At 41.7% G+C, this 18,104-nt stretch overlaps 1 protein-coding gene across 5 annotated transcripts; it reads left to right on the plus strand.

The window, feature by feature from the left end:
* The first annotated feature begins 107 nt into the window (after positions 1–107).
* gpam (glycerol-3-phosphate acyltransferase, mitochondrial) lies at positions 108–16,569 on the plus strand. Of its 5 annotated transcripts, none has more exons than XM_069155501.1 (21): positions 108–309; positions 3,610–3,750; positions 3,913–4,032; positions 4,486–4,559; positions 5,463–5,576; positions 5,825–5,974; positions 6,132–6,231; positions 6,761–6,897; positions 7,570–7,669; positions 9,358–9,570; positions 9,835–9,948; positions 11,402–11,487; positions 12,549–12,661; positions 13,804–13,874; positions 14,320–14,587; positions 14,761–14,918; positions 15,199–15,276; positions 15,389–15,526; positions 15,736–15,925; positions 16,209–16,267; positions 16,378–16,569. In XM_069155501.1, exons 2-21 carry the CDS (start codon positions 3,667–3,669, stop codon positions 16,492–16,494), a joined length of 2,484 nt encoding a protein of 827 aa, XP_069011602.1. In that variant the 5' UTR covers positions 108–309; positions 3,610–3,666; the 3' UTR covers positions 16,495–16,569. The 5 variants fall into 5 exon arrangements, with proteins under 5 accessions (XP_069011602.1, XP_069011604.1, XP_069011603.1 ...); XM_069155502.1 differs by lacking the exon at positions 108–309 and adding an exon at positions 413–493; XM_069155503.1 differs by lacking the exon at positions 5,463–5,576.
* Positions 16,570–18,104: the final 1,535 nt, after the last annotated feature.

The raw sequence follows: 18,104 nt of genomic DNA on the forward strand, positions 1-18,104 counted from the left end.
ATGAATTGAACGAGTGTCAAAAACTGCTTCGTGGTCAGAGTGGCGCAGCGCTGCCCCCTGCTGGCAGCCGGGCGGAACGGCACCACTAAGCAGTTGGCTGCCGGCTGTACCAAAACAAGCTCGAGTAGTCCTGCCTCCTGTCGCACATCTTCGTGTCAGAGACGGGTCTTTCAGGGGAGCAGGTGCACGTAAAAACTCAGGGGGCTGCTGAAATACCCGGCGGCTTGCTGTTTTGTCGACGAGCCTATTTTTTATTTAATTTTTTTATTTAATTTTTTAGATATGAGTCAGCGTAACACAACATTCAAGGTAAGTCGGTTTTTTTTTTTTTTTTTTTTTTTTTTTTTTTTTTTTTCCTGTTCTCGCGAGCCTGGCTGGCGAGCTAAAGTTGATGCTAACAGCTACATCGTTTGCTGCTTCTTAAATCGTGTATCATAATGGAAACAACGCTGCAGCAGCAGTTTACACGACGTTGTTGACACGATCGTGACTGGTGAGAAAGCACATCCCGCTACGGGCCGGGTGTTTTTTTTATTTATTTCGTAGTGTAACCCGGACAGTAAGCCGGTTAACTTTACATTGACATTGAGTTCAAGAAGGACCCTCGGCAATGTGGGATTTTATTATTTTATTTTATTTTTTAAACATATGGCCACGTCTGACACGAATGAACCCGACGTGATGTGTCTTAGTTAACGTTAAATGGACTCCGCCGTGAGTCCGTTATAAATCTCTTTAAGCCACAACGTGAGGTTCGTCCGCATGCCCATGCTGTTTTTTTTTTGCGCCAGAGACGATGACAGAAACTGCACACACACACACACACACACAAAAAAGGGTTTAATAATAATAATAATAATAATAATTTAAAAAAAAAAACCCTACAAATGAAACAACTGGAGCCATTTAATCCGGTGTTATGGGGATGTTGCAGGTTTAGTTCAAACAAAACGGCGTTACTATGTAGCCATATGTAGCTCGACATCAGGCTGCCTGGTTTATGCCATTGTTGTCTGCTCTGCTAGTTTATCTGCACTGCCCATCTGTCACAAAGACACTCCTGCTTGTTTGACCTCCTTGTTGCAGACGTCTTGGAGCGAGTGAGGCGGATTAAACTACCCAGTCCGGTACAGCGTGTATTGTTAACAAGGAGGTTTTTTAAAAAATTTTGTCGTGTAAAAAAAAATCACTAAAAAAGGTGACTGGGTTGGAAATGGTCTCTTGACACCACCATTTAAAAAAAAAAATTAATACCGGTAGCATTTCTTGGCATACAGTCACGGATATTTGTATGGGCTTCAAAAACGTTATATATTCTTAAAATATAGCAGGAAAAAGAAAAAAAAAGTGTGTAAGATATATAATATTCATTCTTAGCATGCTGACACACTTTTAAGAATTGCTGTGATGTGGATGATATAGGTCTGGGTGATATGTCGATATTTAATTTGTATTGTGATATGTCATTAAATATCGTCTTTTTGGATATAGTAAAATCATGACATGGCATAATTGTTGTCTTTTTCTAGTTTTAAAGGCTGCATTACATTTTGGTGATGTACATTTTTTTTGAACACGTCTCTTAGCTGTTCCAGTATTTGCCTTTACCCCCTCATTACATCCATATATGACTGATGATTATTTATCAAAAATCGCGACGGGTAAATATGTTGTAATAGCACCAATGGTATTTCCGACAATATTAACATTGAGGTATTTGGTCAAACGCATCATGATATTTGACTTTGTCCATATCGCCCAACACAGGGATGAAGAGATGAACAGCATTATCTGATATATGTACTTGCACTGGAACTTTAATGCTACATGATGGCTACCTTCCCCCGTTACCTAATCCCTCCCAGGTCCTCATTCTTCAACTTCTTTTTTGTCCTTCCAACAAAGTCACCCCCGTCAGTCACCCTGGACTACTCTCGGTCGTTGACCCTTTTGAAACCCAGTCTCCCCTCATCTGTGTGCATATCACCTACTACGACCACAAGACCACAGGACAATGGCTCCAAGAGCATTCACCCATCGGTGAACACCATTTAGGCAGAAACCGTTTTTGCCAAGAGGCCAGCATGTCTGGTGTCCCCCTCAGACTTATTATGCACAGAAAGATGGAGCTGCATTGTCCCCCGACTGACACACTTACTGTGCAATGTTTGGTGTCAGAACATTCATTCATAAAATGAGTCACTAACCTATTTTCTAACTAATCTTATTCACCAATCGTGGTGTTTTCTCTCAATTTTCTCTTAATTTTATTGCAAATTTGTAAATAGATTACCATTGCATTTGCTTTAGTAATGTCGTGATAATAACTGCCTCCTCATCATGAAACCTTTGAGCTATTCTTTCCTCTAGTAAACGTGTGTCGAGCACTTTTAATATGACCATTGGACTTAAACATTGCATCAAATGTGTTCTTTTAGAGGTTTGGGTGTCTTTGCTTTTAACCTGAAGCTTGAATTGGATTTTTACTGCTCAGACAAGTCTTCACCAAACAGCAAACACAACCTATCGATTACATTTTTTGCATATAAGCGTCCTGACCTGCTTCCTGAAATCGAGCCGGCCCTTTAACCTCAACATGCTATCTGATTAACCCTCCTGTTGTCCTCGGGTCAAAATGACCCGCAGCTGTGTTCAACCAAGTTCTATTTTATTTCTATTTTTTTTTTTTAAATTTTGGGGATCATTGGTCATCATTCTTTAAAGAAACCCTCACAGCCTCCTTGTCACCAATGATCCCCAAAAAATATGAAAATAAAATAGAACTTGGTTGAACACAGCTGCGGGTCATTTTGACCCGAGGACAACAGGAGAGTTAAGTCAACTTGAGATACTGGGTCATTGTGAAATCACCCAGGGTTCAGTATATATTCTGTGTTCGACTTAAAGTGGTGACGTGTCAGAAAAGCAGTTCATTGGCAAATATTGCAATCTACATGCAGATACAAGTTGAAATCTTATGTTGTCCAAAGTACAGAATATGTTGGTTATGTTGGCCTGTACTCCAAGACACATGTCTTGCAACAGCACAGAAATATGGGAACAAACAAACTAGGTCTCCCGTGTCTTACTGCAGCAACCACATCATGCACCTGTTAATGAGCAGACAGAAAACCACAGGGAAACAACAGGCAGTCCGCTGCAATGGTTAACTTTTATTATTATCATCGATGTAGGTATATGAGGTCCTAATGGGCCACGTCGTCATTGTAGTAAAAGGCTAACAAGATAGTAACTAATACTGTGTGAGACCATGATGTGATATAGTCCCATGAAATAGTATTTTACTTTAAGATCTCAAACAAAAATCCAAGAAAGGAGAAGAAAAAAACTTTTGAGCAAACAGGTAATAAAACATTCTAAAAATCAAAGCACAATGCACCTCAGACAAATTTATTATCTTTTGCTGACAACACCAATCTGTTGTCAGCAAAACTCTGACTGACCTGTGGTGACCGAGGGATCGGATGTGAAGTAAATGAGTAGGTGATACTCTTGCTTAGAAAACAACGTTGTGCATATTGCCCGAAGTGATGGCTGCATTCAGTTTAATTTACAATGTGACCTCGGGATATTTGCGTGTCTTGCCAGCTTGCCAGCTAGTGGTTGGTGTGTGATCTGGAGGGAGAGGAAAGGACAGCAGAGAATATGGAGCTGTCGGATGGCTTGTTGCTGCAGGTCAACAATGGAGAGCAGTGGTGTAACCGCTGGAAACACCCCAACGATGACTCGGTAAGGCAGAGACCTAAATTCATCTTCCTAACGCCATTCTTGTCAGATCAAAGGTGATAAATCTCGTCTTGGTGTGCGCATGTTGAACAGAGCAGGTCCTGGTTCATGTGTTTGATGTTCTTCCTTTACCCTTATTGATTTTTGTGTGTGCATGTGTTTAAGGACCGCAGCACCAGCCCCTCAGTCCTGCGCTGTGTGGCCAGCACGTGGAAGGAGGGCCTGCTGAACAGGAAAAGGCCCTTTGTTGGCCGTTGCTGTCACTCCTGCACACCACAGAGCTGGGTAATGTTACACGACAGCTAATTAACTTGAGCTCATTTGCTGAACTCCAGACAGTTCTGGGCTAATATTTGCCCTAATTCAGAGGTTTATAACCACAAGGAAAATGGCCAATATGCAACATCCAGACCCAGACAAAACAATTTCTTCTGGCAGTTTAAAGACAGAAAAAGTCCACTTAACTACAGTTCAACATTAAAATGTATCTTATGTGATATTCTCTCTATGTCCACATGCAATTGGGTGATTTGGCTTGATAGTTAAATAAAAGATGGGAACCGTTTAGTTTTCTTTGTCATTACCGCAAAGTTTGGTTGTCTCCATAATATTTACATCATCAGGGGGGAAATCCTGAGTGGAATTTCCTGAGAAGTTATATATTAGTGCTTGGTTTGAGTCATGTTAATGTTTAAAGTCGTCTTCTATTGATTGTAATCAATTTTGTTTTCGTTGCAGGACAAACTGTTCAACACCAGCATTCCATCTCTGGGACTGCGCAACGTCATCTACATCAATGAGACCCACACAAGGTAAACAAAGCTAAATCCTCTATCCCGGCGAGAGGAACATTTTCAACTTCTGAAACAACCGCAGCGGGTCGGTTGACTTTCATGCGCTGCTTTGGCATCTGCTGACCCTTACGCCTTGCAACAAGAGCAAGAGACCTCACTCCTCCCGTGTAGTGCAATCAATACAGTTCAGGCAGGTGCTGAAGGTCTTAACAAGCTGTGTATAATAAATGACTTTAAGTCAAGAAGGCCGATCTGTGATACCGTGGAAAGGTAGGCAGATTAATAATTTACTGTGTTTGTCAGTAGACACCAGACACGTGTATCCAGGGACTGACCTGAGCAGGAAAACTTCAGTAAGACACTATAATACCTCAACCCTAAACAATATAAACATGAACTTAGTTTAAATCTTGTTGGCTTGATTTTTTTTTTTTTTTTAAGTCCAAGTCAATCCTTAATTGCCGCTATTAACCATCATGATCCAAACTGCACAGAAGAAAAACTGAATGAATGTTTTCTGTAGTTTAATAAATAAAAAAAAATCTGAATTGTATCAGCATGTAGACAGACGTACCGGGGCCAGGATGGACTGTAAGTTAGTATTGTTAGTTTCAGCCGAACACAGTCGTGTTCTGTATAACCTCAGCAAGGTGGAACAAAACTGGCCTAAACACAGTCATTGTCAGAGCAGCTGTGTGTTATGGATATTCTGATTCCTGAAAATGGGTGGAATTACCATGAAAACTGCAAGCGTGACAGTCCTTCATCTGAACTGTCAAATCATATCTTTTATTTTGTGTGAGATGTTTTTACAATTGTTTAAATTTATTGATATCACGATACATTATATTTGAGAATTTGTTTCCATGTTCTACTGATTAGTGCTCATCGTTGCATGTGTGTCTGTGTGTGTCTATGCAGGCAGCGGGGCTGGTTGGCACGCAGGCTGAGTTATTTGCTGTTTGTCATGGAGAGAGACGTCCACAAGGACATGTTCACCAGGAACGTGGTGGACAATGTGCTCAACAACAGCAAGTAGGAGTCAACGTTACACGAGACATTTGAAGCAATTGTAGACCGTGTCAGAGGCTATGGGATGTCCTTGTGGGAGTGTAACCCCAAACTTAGGCAATGTGACGGTTAAGTTATTGCACTTGTTGATGCAAATTTCCAAAAAGAGACCAGAAAAAAGAAGATAAACAACATCTAAATGTTTTGAATGACGGTGTTTGTGGGCTAGAACAGGCATCCTCATGTCTGCGCTCCGCTTTCGTTGATTGCAGGGTGGAGACTGCTATTGTGATGGTGGCCACAGATGTGGATGGTGCAGCCAGCCAGCCTGGCCAGGAGCACAAGGCTGTGAGCAAAGTGAAGCAGAAAGCCAGGGCCTTCCTCCAAGTCATGGTGGCCAACATTTCACCAGCCTTTATCAGGTATTCACACTGTTTGGTTTACAGGAACATTTTAACCCAACCTTCGGGGGAAAGACAATAGAGAAACAAATAATGTGCAGTGGATTAGATTCTGTCACAGCTAGATTTGGACTCTTTGTTTCTGTTCTACATCTCCACTTTGTTTCGTTTTGTTCAGGATGACAGGGTGGGTGCTCCTGAGGCTATTTAATGGTTTCTTCTGGAGCATCCAGATCCATAAAGGGCAGCTGGAAATGGTCAAGAAAGCTGCCACAGAGGTCAGCAGCCCCTACTGCACACACAGGACAATAATATGGGTTAAACTGTCACGGCATGATCCGCTGCACAAAATGTGCAAGATTGTGTTTCCCATAAATATTGTACACATATTTGGAAACGCACCGTCTAACCGGCACATCGGGATACATTTCACAAAGTGATAAACTGAATATGTCCCATGCACATAGTCTTACACATTGATTGTTGTCCATTAACCACCACTTAACATATTGGCAGAGGCAGTCTTTAATATTGACCACTGGAGAGGTTATAAAAAGGTAAATACACTGCATATTCTAAACAATATATACAGCACTACATATCTACTTACTTTCATGTGACGTGTATGACGCACACGTCTGCTCTTGTACATTGCTGATTCATGATAAATGCGCTTAAAATTCACTTTAAACGGAATACATTCAAAGACTTGATATTCAGCTCTGACAAATCCACTGTCATTCTTAAACTGCTTGAGAGAACTAGTCCGTGTTGATTTTTAAAGTCCTCTACATCTTGTCCTTGCAGCAAAATGTGCCCATGGTCTTCCTCCCCGTTCACAAATCCCACATCGACTACCTGCTCATCACGCTGATTCTGTTCTGTCATAACATCAAAGCCCCGCACATCGCTGCCGGGAACAACCTGAGCATCCCTATCCTCAGGTAAGCAGCTTAAGAAGCCTCGTGTAAAGTTTGATCATCTGGCAGCCAGGTGTGTTTCTGCTGTCTGTAAGTTAAAAGATCAGTTTGATGTCAGAAGAAAGGAAATATATTAGAGAGAAATAAAAGCTGAACGAAAGAGTGAGAAAGGAATTTAGAAAGCCAGGAAACCAGTCTTTGCAACAGATTGTAAACCTGTTTTATCCAAACCTGCTTTGAGCAGTGTTTGATGTTTTAATGCAGATCTTTTATAGTACATAGATCCCAATTTTTGGGCCCCAGAATTATCAGTCCGTACCATCTTTACTTAGAAGTGTTGGAACTTTCAAATTTTGCCCAAATAAACGAGAAGAAAATCCTAATGAAATAGAGTTAAAAAAAAAAAAAAAAAAACCCTTTGAAAAACAGAACATAGATTGATAGACAATATCAGTCGATAAGAAAATACAAGAAAAATGATCTTAGGTTGTCACTACAGTGCAGTGACACCCTTTAATTTAGGAAACACTTTAACCCAAATCACTGGCTTGTGGTAATTAGTGGACTATCACCATTTCAAAAGTGCATTCACTGGCAGCAGCAGATTAATGTGTTTGTGATGAGGACACCGCCGTTGCCCATGTGGAGAGTTTAGTATGGAAGCAGCCACTTGATTAAAGCTGTCTTTGTTTTCAGCACCCTGATCCGTAAACTCGGAGGATTCTTCATCCGGCGGAAAATGGAGGAGACGGTGGACGGGAAGAGAGACATTCTGTACAGATCCCTTTTGCAAGGAGTAAGTCTGAGTCCGCAGGAAGAGTCTGTTACAGTAAAAGCTGGCCTGTGTGCTCCTTCTGCTCTCGAGTGCCTTGGAGAGTAAAATGCTTTCGTTATACGACGTTAACCCAGTTAATATTTTTTCCTGTTTCTTCGTTTTGATTTATAGTCCACTTTCAGACCTTTTATAGCCTTTTTTTTTTTTATCTGTTAGTTATTTAGACACTACTACATTCCTTTCATGTTTGGAGGGGATTCGCTTCTTTTCTTCACTGTAGTGACCTAGATCCAAACCATGCTGTCCATTTTGCTCTGCTAGCATCTTGGGGCGGGTCGATACATCTTGTAATTTACTTAGACCTATTGTGAGGATTGTAATTACAGGTTCTCGGTATGCCATGATGAGTAGACGTGCAGGCTGGCGGTTTTGTCTATTTGTAGCCTCTAATACTCAGACCCTTGACTTCTGTGATTGCTGGAGGTCAGGTCAGGTCAGGTCAGGGTAAAACTGAAGGGAGAATAATTTACGTTACCCGATGTTTTAACTTTGAGTTGACAAAGAATGTTTAATGTGGAGAAACCTTTTAAGCGGCATCGATGCAACCACTTAATGCGCAGTAAAGAGTTTTTTTGGGCCGGTCATTTAGGCCTTTCCAACTGTCACACTGGTTCAAATGTATTTCCATCCTGACGTACGCAATATGCATCTATAGACTGAAATTAGAGAGGCAGATTATATCTGAACCTTTTGTTCTGCTTCAATATTTGTTTCATGCTGATTAACAAGCTCCTGAGGAAACCTGCAGGAGAACAAACATTAAAGACTACTATTGTGAATATTAATGCCTTGTCAGCAAAAGCCGCTTGAGCGTGCTCCAGATTAGGAACTCTGTAAATGTGCTTTCTACTAAATATTGAGGCAGCTTAGTGGGTTTACTGCACTGTGTGACTAGATCCGAGTTTTGAATGCGTGTCTTTTAGAAAGAGTTGAGAATAATGAGGGCAACACAGGCGGTGTATTAAGATGAGTGCGTATTGTGTCGCTGAGATAAGAGTTATCAGCTGAAGACACGAGCAGCTGTTGGAAAACAACGAGTCACGTTTTAGCCCATTGTATCAACAATATTTACCTCACATCCTGCCGCACGAATTTGCATCTGCAATTGCAGAAAGTGGACCAGGTCATTTCATTTGGTAAAAGACTAGGTAGATTTGAATTTGGCATGTCTATGTCGCTCACAGAAGTGCACTTGGCAGTAACAAAAGCCCCGCGCCCGTAACTCTGCCGTTCCTGGATGTCTGTCCTCCTCGCAGCTTTGTCTGAATGCCGCAGCCCGGAGTCTATTTCAGAGCCGGCCCTCTCTTCCCTAAACTGTCTGCATAGCATACTGTCCTCGAGAGGATATCATTACACAGCGAGGCGTAACCTTAGCATGTTCCAAGTTTCCTGCGGTATATGTCAGGGGTCAAACTGTTGTTACCACCGCTCATTTTCAACTCGTGTTCAGGCTGCATGTACACAGCAGCTGCACACACTTGACCTTGCTTGACTCCCGCCGAGTAATGGAGTCAATTTGTGTTGAAGAATGTCAAAAAGTTTCAGCAGAAGTGTGATGACCTTCACCTTGTCATCGCTGCGCGTTTCCACCTTCATCACTCCCGCCTCACTCCCAACGTCGCTTTTGTCTTTCCTCGATATTCCTCCAGTACACCGAGGAGCTGTTGCGGCAGCAGCAGTTTTTGGAGGTCTACCTGGAAGGTACTCGGTCCCGCAGCGGGAAGCCATGTACGGCGCGAGCGGGCATGCTGTCCATCGTGGTCGACACACTGTGGACGGGGTCCATTGCTGACGTGCTGGTCGTGCCAGTTGGCATCTCCTACGACCGCATCATTGAGGGCAACTATAATAGTGAGCAGCTGGTAAGCTCCTGGATTATGTCTGTTGTTTACGCGAATGCTTTTACTTTGGCAACAGGCTCTCTTTTGTTATTTATGAAAACAAAAACAGTTGAAGATAATGATTTGGCTTTTGAATTTGTGATTTGGTGTAGGTGTAGAAAACCAGTGTTTGATACGAGAGACTTTTGTTTTCGAGACAGACAGTTTTATTTGTGGTGTCATAAATGTTTTAAGAATAATTATCAAGTCTAAATTCTAACTGCTTGAACCTCTTTGTCTCTTCAGGGTAAGCCCAAGAAGAACGAGAGTTTGTGGGGAATAGCGTGCGGAGTGTTCAGGATGCTGAGGAAGAACTACGGTTGTGTCCGTGTTGATTTCAACCAACCCTTCTCCCTGAAGGTGATTGATCACAGATCTATATCAGATATTATACAAATACAACTACAGCAGTCGTTGATGATTGCTCATTGGTGTCGTACAGATTTCAGGTGTTGTGCTTTATTTTAACAGGCCCAAAACTGTTGAGGTGTTAGTCTTCAAAATATATTAGAAGAATCATTTATTAACTGGGTCAAAATTCTGGACACCTCCGCTCCAGCCACTGTTTTCACCAATGGACAAATCTCACAAAGTTTCACATTACACAGGGGGACCAGGCAAGGATTCCCACTCTCAACCCTCTCTATTCATTATTTTTCATTGAACCGTTTGCTGCCGCCATTCGTCAGAACATTCACATCCAAGGAATCCAAACACCAAAGACGCGTCATAAAATAAGTCTCTATGCAGATGATATTTTGCTGTTCTTACAAAACCCTCAGTCATCATTACAAGAAACTATTAAACGTCCTGAATCACACTCCAACATCTTTAACTACGCCATCAACTAGAATAAATCCGCCATACTTCCGTTACACAGAAACAGCTGGGATGTGGCAGCCTATGAACCAGCTATCCCTCTATAGTACATCACGTACTTGGGTATTAATATTTCCCCCAGGCTGTCAGAGCTGTACGGACTCTACTTCACTCCGCTTCTTTAAAACAATAAATGACGACCTCCTCCGCTGGATGAACCTTCCGCTATCCATTATGGGCAGAACAGCAACCATTAAAATGACAATACTCCCAAAAATAGCCTACTTATTCACAATGATCCCAACACAACCCAAAACAAGACCCCAAGAATTAAACCGGCCACTTTACAAAAACAAAATACGCATGGAGGACTCGAAGCCCCACATTTTTGCCATTACTCTCTGGCAAATCAACTTCAATACATGTATAAATGGATCCACCCCAATCAATCATACAACTCATGGTTAGACATAGAACAACCAGTGTGTAAAGATCTCAGACTTACCTTTTCTCAGCCAATCAGTCAAACTACATCCCTGTTTCAAAACATTAAACAATAGCTGGATGGAAATGCCACAAAAAAAAATCCCAAACTCCACCCTACCATCCTCCAATTTTACTCCCATCTGGAACAACCCTGATTTTTTTTAAGTAACAAGAAACCACTTAACTTCCGCACATGGACTACAAAAGTCACATCTTAAACACATCTTCCTTGATAACAGACTGGTTTCTTTACCCAACTTGTTCCAGAAGTTCGGCATCGGGAGAAATCAATTCCTGGAATATCTGCAATTTAAATAATCCATTCAAACAAAGTGCAACATTATGACATCCAGTCTATCCTATATATATATATATATATAATACAAGAAGTAAAAAAAAAAATGATTTCCTTTAGATTACAAAATCTGCTTGAAACCAAGAAAATGTTGTTGCCAAATCCAATTATTATTAGTTTATTATTAATGGACCTTTATCGCATGGCCTGTAGGAGTACCTGGACACCCAGAGAAGCCGCCACATACCACCACCGATGTCTCTGGAGCACCACTTGATGCCCACCATTATTTCTGCACAGTAAGTGTAAACGCACACAAGCATCCAACCGTCACCATCACTGATGTCTTCATCTGCGCTGTGCTTACGCACAAAGCAGCCGTTGGGCAGTTAGACATGTGACTTTATGAATCTCCTTATCCCGTTTCTTCCTCCTGCTACGTCACAGCAGGGCTTATTTGACATCCGAGAACAGCTCTTGAGTTCGCGCTGGCAGAGGTCACGTCAGTTCAGAGCTGTTCCTTTCAAAATAAACTGATTAAGTCGGATGGTACTTTCACTTGGACAGCTGCAGTTTACCCCCGCCGGTCTGGAGTCACAGGCTCAGGGCTTGTGCCGGCAGAGGGGATTAAAAACCACGTCAACCCTTTGAACACAAATTGCATTGATTATTATTTCAACACTCACGTGCTAAGTAGAAGCCCGTCATGTCTTCATAACATCATTGGGGGATTGAGACATCTAATAACACTGCAGTAACCCCAGATTTAAAGGAAAAGAGGACAGGTGAAAGAACTAGCTTCAGGATCAAGAGAGTGATGATAAATGAATGATGACATATGTCAAGACATTATCTGATCTTTAGCTCAGATGAGTATTTATGTAACACTCAGGGCAGATTGTTTTGCAGCATGAAGCCCTGACACTGAAAGGTAGCACACAGGGAAGGCTCAAGCCATTTTGGTCCTCTCCTATCTACACTTGTCATGTTTGTGTTATTGTATCCCCATACAATTGTGTTTTTTTTTTAATATTTTTGACATTGTCATTACTTTGGTTTTCACTCTGACTCAGCACACTTTTACCCATTTTGCATCACGTTTTGTTTCTAATGTGTATTTCTAATGCACATCACGGTTTTACAGTATCTTCTATTGTTTTCCATGTAGTCAGGTCTCCCTTGAAAATGACATCCTCATCTTAATTTGACCCACTTAATTAAATTAAGGCTATGTTGAACACAAAAGAAGGAGACCTTGTTTGTTGTTTGGACATGAAACCTGCTGTCTTAAATTATGCATACTACACAGCACATGACATAATAAAACACACATGCTGGGTGTTTGTTATTGTTCCTCCAGGCCTGATGTCCAGCTGTTTGAGGGGCAGGAGGAGGAGCAGATGAACAGAGAGCTGGCGGATGACATCTTTAGACGACAGCTCATTAACAACCTGGCCAAGCACGTTCTCTTCAGTAAGACTTCAGCTCTTTCTTTTTTTTTTTTTTTTAGTACAATATTTAGGGATCGTTCTCAGCCTCAGTGCAACTTGCATCCTAATACACACGTCACATTTCATCTTGCTCCTTTATTTGGCCTTTTTTCTTGTATCGTCTAAATACACGGGAGTCTCCTTCATCCTTTGTTAGCGGTACACCTGCTTGCAAAGGCAGCACTCTTGAAATACGATCCATCATGCTGCCTCCATTAATTGAAATCCAACACAGCACAGCATCAGTCCATCCGCTTCACATCACATCGGGGTGTTTTGCCCCTTGGTAGCACTACAGAAACCGGTTCTGCCCAGCTCATTGAGCTGAGCTTTTTTTTTCTACCCTCGAGCCAATCACAGAGCCTCCAGCTGATGGCATGTTGTTTTTAGCCAATAGGGTGAAGGGGAGGATACAGACACAGATGAGGGGAAGAATGCGGTACCAGTTTTGGTGCTCAAATGTTTGACACCTCCAGGATTAAACTGTGCTTGAGATGGCCTCTAGTAACCTTTGTTATACATAAACCCATATTCTTCTGTCTGTCTAACGTGTCATCAACATAATAACACTTATGGATCTTTTTAACCCTGTTTTTGTTGAAAAAAGTAATATAAAAAAATAAAATTCTAATTGTATATTATTCAAATTCTGTATAGACAAACCAGGTTGATTGCATGTTTTTATATCCTCTGACTTGACCGATGGAGGCAGACAGCTGTCCATCAAGAGTCTGGTTCTGTTGGAGGTTTCTTCCTTTAAACGGAGAGTTTTTCCAAGGATAAATTGTCTTTATGATGCTATAAGGGGTTGACCTTATTCTGTAAAGTACCCTAAAACTATAAGAAGAAAATGAGAAACAAATTATAGAATTTAGATTCAAAATGTCTGTTACAGCATATCATAGGTCATAGATTGACATTATAACCGGCTTTTTTTTGTTTGTTTTGTTTTGTTTTTTTTGCTTTTGCCGACGTATTCCTCTTTGATTGAGGTCTGAGCTTCGTGTCTCTCAGATTGGCATCTGTCTTAGAAGATGTTGATCAATCAGAAATGTCTCTGCTTTGATGTCTTAATCCTTCTGTTGTGTGCCGCTCATGGTCTCCTCTTTGTATCTCCCCATGCAGCGGCTAACAAGTCATCAGCGATCATGTCTACCCACATTGTGGCCTGTCTGCTGCTGTACAGACACAGACAGGTAAGTCGGACTTTTCTGCCTGCCGCCTCCTCTCTGCTGGTGAGATAAACGCTGTATCCTCTTCCCTTTCCTTTTTCTAAAGTCTTCCTTTTTCTGTTCCTGAAATTTCTCCTCCATGTTTACTCTTATCCCCCCCCTTGTTCATTTGCGTCTTATCCATAAATTTCCATTGTACTAATGTATGTTTCTCCGTTAGACATCTTCTACCTGCATCCTTTCTCTCTATCTCTGTACATTTGTGGTGAGCCTCTGCCCTCTGCAGGCACACTGATGTAAGTTAGGTTAAAAACTCAAATTGTCTTTTGGTCCTGATGAATTGGCCGTTGCGCTCCTATTCCAGCATTTTGTTGGTTTTACTGAATTTTGGCTTTGATTCATTTATTGAGTCACCAGTCGTTTCCTTTCATAGTCTCTGAGCTTGTGTTTTTCCTGTCCTTCGCTCCAGGGTGTGGTGCTGTCCAAGCTAGTGGAAGACTTCTTCAACATGAAGGAGGAGATCTTGTCGCGGGACTTTGACCTGGGCTTTTCGGGGAACTCGGAGGACGTGGTCATGCGGGCCCTCCACCTCCTGGAAAACTGCATCAATGTGACCAGCAGCGCGAATCGGAACGGAGAGTTTACCATCGCGCCGAGCCAAACTGTACCGGCGCTTTTTGAGCTCAACTTTTACAGCAATGGCCTTTTCCACGTCTTCATTTCTGACGCAATCATTGGTAAGTTAAGCCAACAGGTTGATGCAGTGCCCTCCAAAGAAATCTTGGACATTTTTGAAAATAAGAGCGTAGTTTAGGTCACCGGTCGTCGTTAGACTCTTGTTGTTGATAAAGTTTGCTGTTAACTTCATCGGTGAGAAACTGAGTTCAACACTTCCAAACTTTGTCTCCAGCCTGTAGCATCCTGTCCCTGCAGCGAGAGCTGGTGATGGAATCAGAATCTGATCAGCAGCCCGGTGGTCCCAGTAGTCTCCTCCTCAGTCAGGAGAGACTCATCCGCAAGGCTGCCAGTCTCTCCCACTTCCTTATCAATGAGGTGTCTGTCGCTCCTGTAAGTGCTGCATTTTCTCACCATCTCTCCAAACTTTTCACTGAACAAAATGAGTCCAGGGAGTAACAAGAAGAGAATTGTTACTATATAAACAGACTGACTGAGTGGTCATAACGTTTTTGCCTCGTGGCATCTTATCGCAATGTAATCAAGTATTGCAAGCTAAGCTCTAAATGATCATTATTTACATAGATGCATAGCAGAATACACTAGTACTGATATCAACCTTCAACTGTTTTGTAAAGTTTGGTTGTTGTTCCTCCTCCTCTCTGTCCCGTAGCCCTGTCAGACCATTTACCAGGTTTTCCACGATGCAGTGACGCGACTGATCCAGTATGGAGTTCTCTACGTGGCAGAGGTCAGTTTATAGACACATACCCCACTGCTGGTGGACAAACGTGTCAATGGCCATGGAAACTAATGTACGACGTTGACTAAAATCAATAGCTGATCTAATTTGTGTGTGTCAGGAGGACCAGGAGGAACTGAGTCCGAGCCCCACAGAGGAACCTTGGCCCAAAAAGTTTTCTGAACCCCTTTCCTGGAGGAGCGACGAAGAGGATGAGGACAGCGACTTTGGAGAGGAGCAGAGGGATCGCTACCTAAAGGTCTAGTTTTTAAATCACATCATATCTAAAAAAAAAAAATTTGATTTTAAAGCCAACAGGACCAACACATGCTTCATAAAAAAGACGCACTATCCTGCTTTCTAGAACCATTTTCAAGTTGTGATTAGGATTGGGCAAAATACGGCCACTGATTTTTGTCCTGGTTTCTTTTTAAATCCATTTTATTGTTTGTTTTTGTTGTCATTCAGGTGAGCGTTTCTGCAGAGCACCAGGAGTTCTTTGTCTTCCTTCAGCGACTGCTCAGCCCGGTGCTGGAGGCCTACAGCGGAGCTGCGATCTTCGTCCACAGTCTGAGTCAGCCCATGGCCGAGTCCGACTACACCCAGAAGCTCTTCAGATACCTGATCACGCGCACAGAGAGAGGAGTGGCTGTTTATGGTAAAACTGCAAAACAAAATATTTTAAAGTTAATCGTCCAGGCTGGAGTTCCTACTTTGAATAAAGAAATAAAGGGCACGGTCGTTATTTCAGGTATTAGTCTTTGAGGTTCCTTTAAGTACTTGGAGGTGAACCCTACAGTTCAAACTACTTACGTCAAAAGTAAGAGATTAATTCCTGATCAAAGAATCAATTAACCAGTGAAGAATTTTAGACATGCAAGCTTGTCTGCGATTCTTTTCCATTTCAGCAGTCGCTAATCTTTTTCTCTCCTTTTTTCCAGGTGAAAGTGCAACTCATTACCTGGTTAAGAACACAGTGAAGACTTTCAAAGAGCTCGGGGTAAGCAAGTGTTGAATTGAAGTTTTGGCCTCAGTGTATTCCTGTTCAATTTCTCAACACCCTTGAAGAGTTTGGCTGGTGTACAAAGGCCTCTTCTGATTCATCTCCAGGTTCTAAAGGAGAGAAGAGAGGACAAGGTGACAACTCTGGAGCTCAGCAGCACGTTTCTACCTCAGGCCAATCGGAATAAACTCCTGCAGTACATCTTAGGCTTCACCCTGCTGTGACCGAGGCACCTTTCAGCCCAGCTCAGACCCCAGGCTCCTTCCAATAAAGGGCTTCTGCTGGTTACTTCTAAACAATCCCAGGTGCTAGTCTGTGGAAAGCTTTACCAGGAAGTGCCTTCATGTAAAAGCCGCTAACTGTTAGCCGTTAGCTGGAAGAGACTTGAAGCCAGTCTTCCCTTCTTCTTTTTTTTTTTTTTTTTGTTTTTTTTGTTCCAGTCTCTGACTCCCCGTCTTAGAACTGTGCAGCTGATAAAACACGCGTATCGTCTATGAAGAGGTACCTCTAAGAATCATCCTTCCTTTGTGAACTTTGCCAGTGAAGTCGAAAGGTTTCAACATGATCGAAAATTTTAAACTGTAAGAAAATATACTCAAGCAGGTTTAAAAAAAAAAAAATTAATAATAATAATTATGATCACTTTTACAGCAATCCGAACAAAGCGAGCTGCCTTTCGTCCATGAAAGCGAACAAGTAAAATATGCATAGAAAATCACAGTAAACATAACCAACAGCAGAGCCATTTTTACGTTAACTCTTTCTGCTCGTGTGTAAAACTGCTGTATTCGCTCCTGTCCACTCTGATATCATACAGTAGAAAACATGTCAAAATGTAGTTTGATGAAACGTTAGTTTGAACATGAATTCCTGTACATAGATGTCTCTCATTTATAGAGCATTTACATACATGCAGACTTAATGTCAAAAAAAAATTGACAGAAATGACGCCTGAGAGATACAGTGTCCCTGCAAAATGTGTACATATCCAAATTTCCATTGACAAAAATATCTGTATGAATCTAAATGTCCGCATATAAGGTCAGTTATTCAGTACATTTGCTGGTTAAAGCGATCAAAACAATCAGCAACAAAGCAGTTTGAATATTCAAAACTATCTACCCAGCTTATGCAATATGTACCCGTTGTGAGTCTGGCGTAGTCGAGGCCTGAAATCACGTACATCTACAGTCAAGTGCATTCAAACTACTGATATCGAAGTGCATTCAGTTCAACTTTTCATCACAGGTTTTTGATGAAAAGTGACTTTGATCTCGGTGTTTGCGTAACACCTTTCACTTTTCAATGAATGTTGCATAGCACAGCACTTAAAATACTTAATACCAGCCGTCACATCCACTTGCATTCAAGTGCAGCGAGCTCACACACTTTTTGCTCATTGCCTTTCAGGGAGAGCAGATATTTGGGATTACCATCGTCTTTTTTCTGTATGATAAACACACTGTTTAAAAGCCTTTATAGCACCGCTGCTGAGGGAGCTGTTTCGCGCCGTTAGTTTGGCATTTGTAGGACAGAAGTACTGCATAGTGTGATTTAAAAGAAATGGTACATATCCCCTGTGTAATCCACTTGAACAGGTCATGTCTCTAGACTTTGGCAGAGAAAACAAGGTAGTGTCTCCTGTGCTGTCCACAAACTCTTTATGAACGGAGTAAGATGTTTTTCTCCTGCTGTGAGTAGCGGGGAAAAAAAAGACGAAAAAAAACGGTACATTCATCTTTAACTGTCAGGTTAAATCATTCTTTCTTTTTGTTGATTATACCAGTTTCTTGTGTCTTTTTAGACGTTGAATCAAATTCGCTTTAAGATGTTC

This window comes from Embiotoca jacksoni, unplaced genomic scaffold, assembly GCF_022577435.1.
Source record: "Embiotoca jacksoni isolate LCO1_2020_lvr unplaced genomic scaffold, fEmbJac1.0.p SCAF_20, whole genome shotgun sequence".
Lineage (NCBI taxonomy): Eukaryota > Metazoa > Chordata > Actinopteri > Embiotocidae > Embiotoca > Embiotoca jacksoni.

Bases quoted from the DNA above. Each gene is read 5' to 3' on its own strand.
- gpam (XM_069155501.1), top strand. From the start codon at position 3,667: ATGGAGCTGTCGGATGGCTTGTTGCTGCAGGTCAACAATGGAGAGCAG. The intron at 13,875-14,319 runs GTAAGTCGGACT...CCTTCGCTCCAG, and splicing joins TGCTGTACAGACACAGACAG to GGTGTGGTGCTGTCCAAGCT. The intron at 15,926-16,208 runs GTAAAACTGCAA...CCTTTTTTCCAG, and splicing joins GAGAGGAGTGGCTGTTTATG to GTGAAAGTGCAACTCATTAC.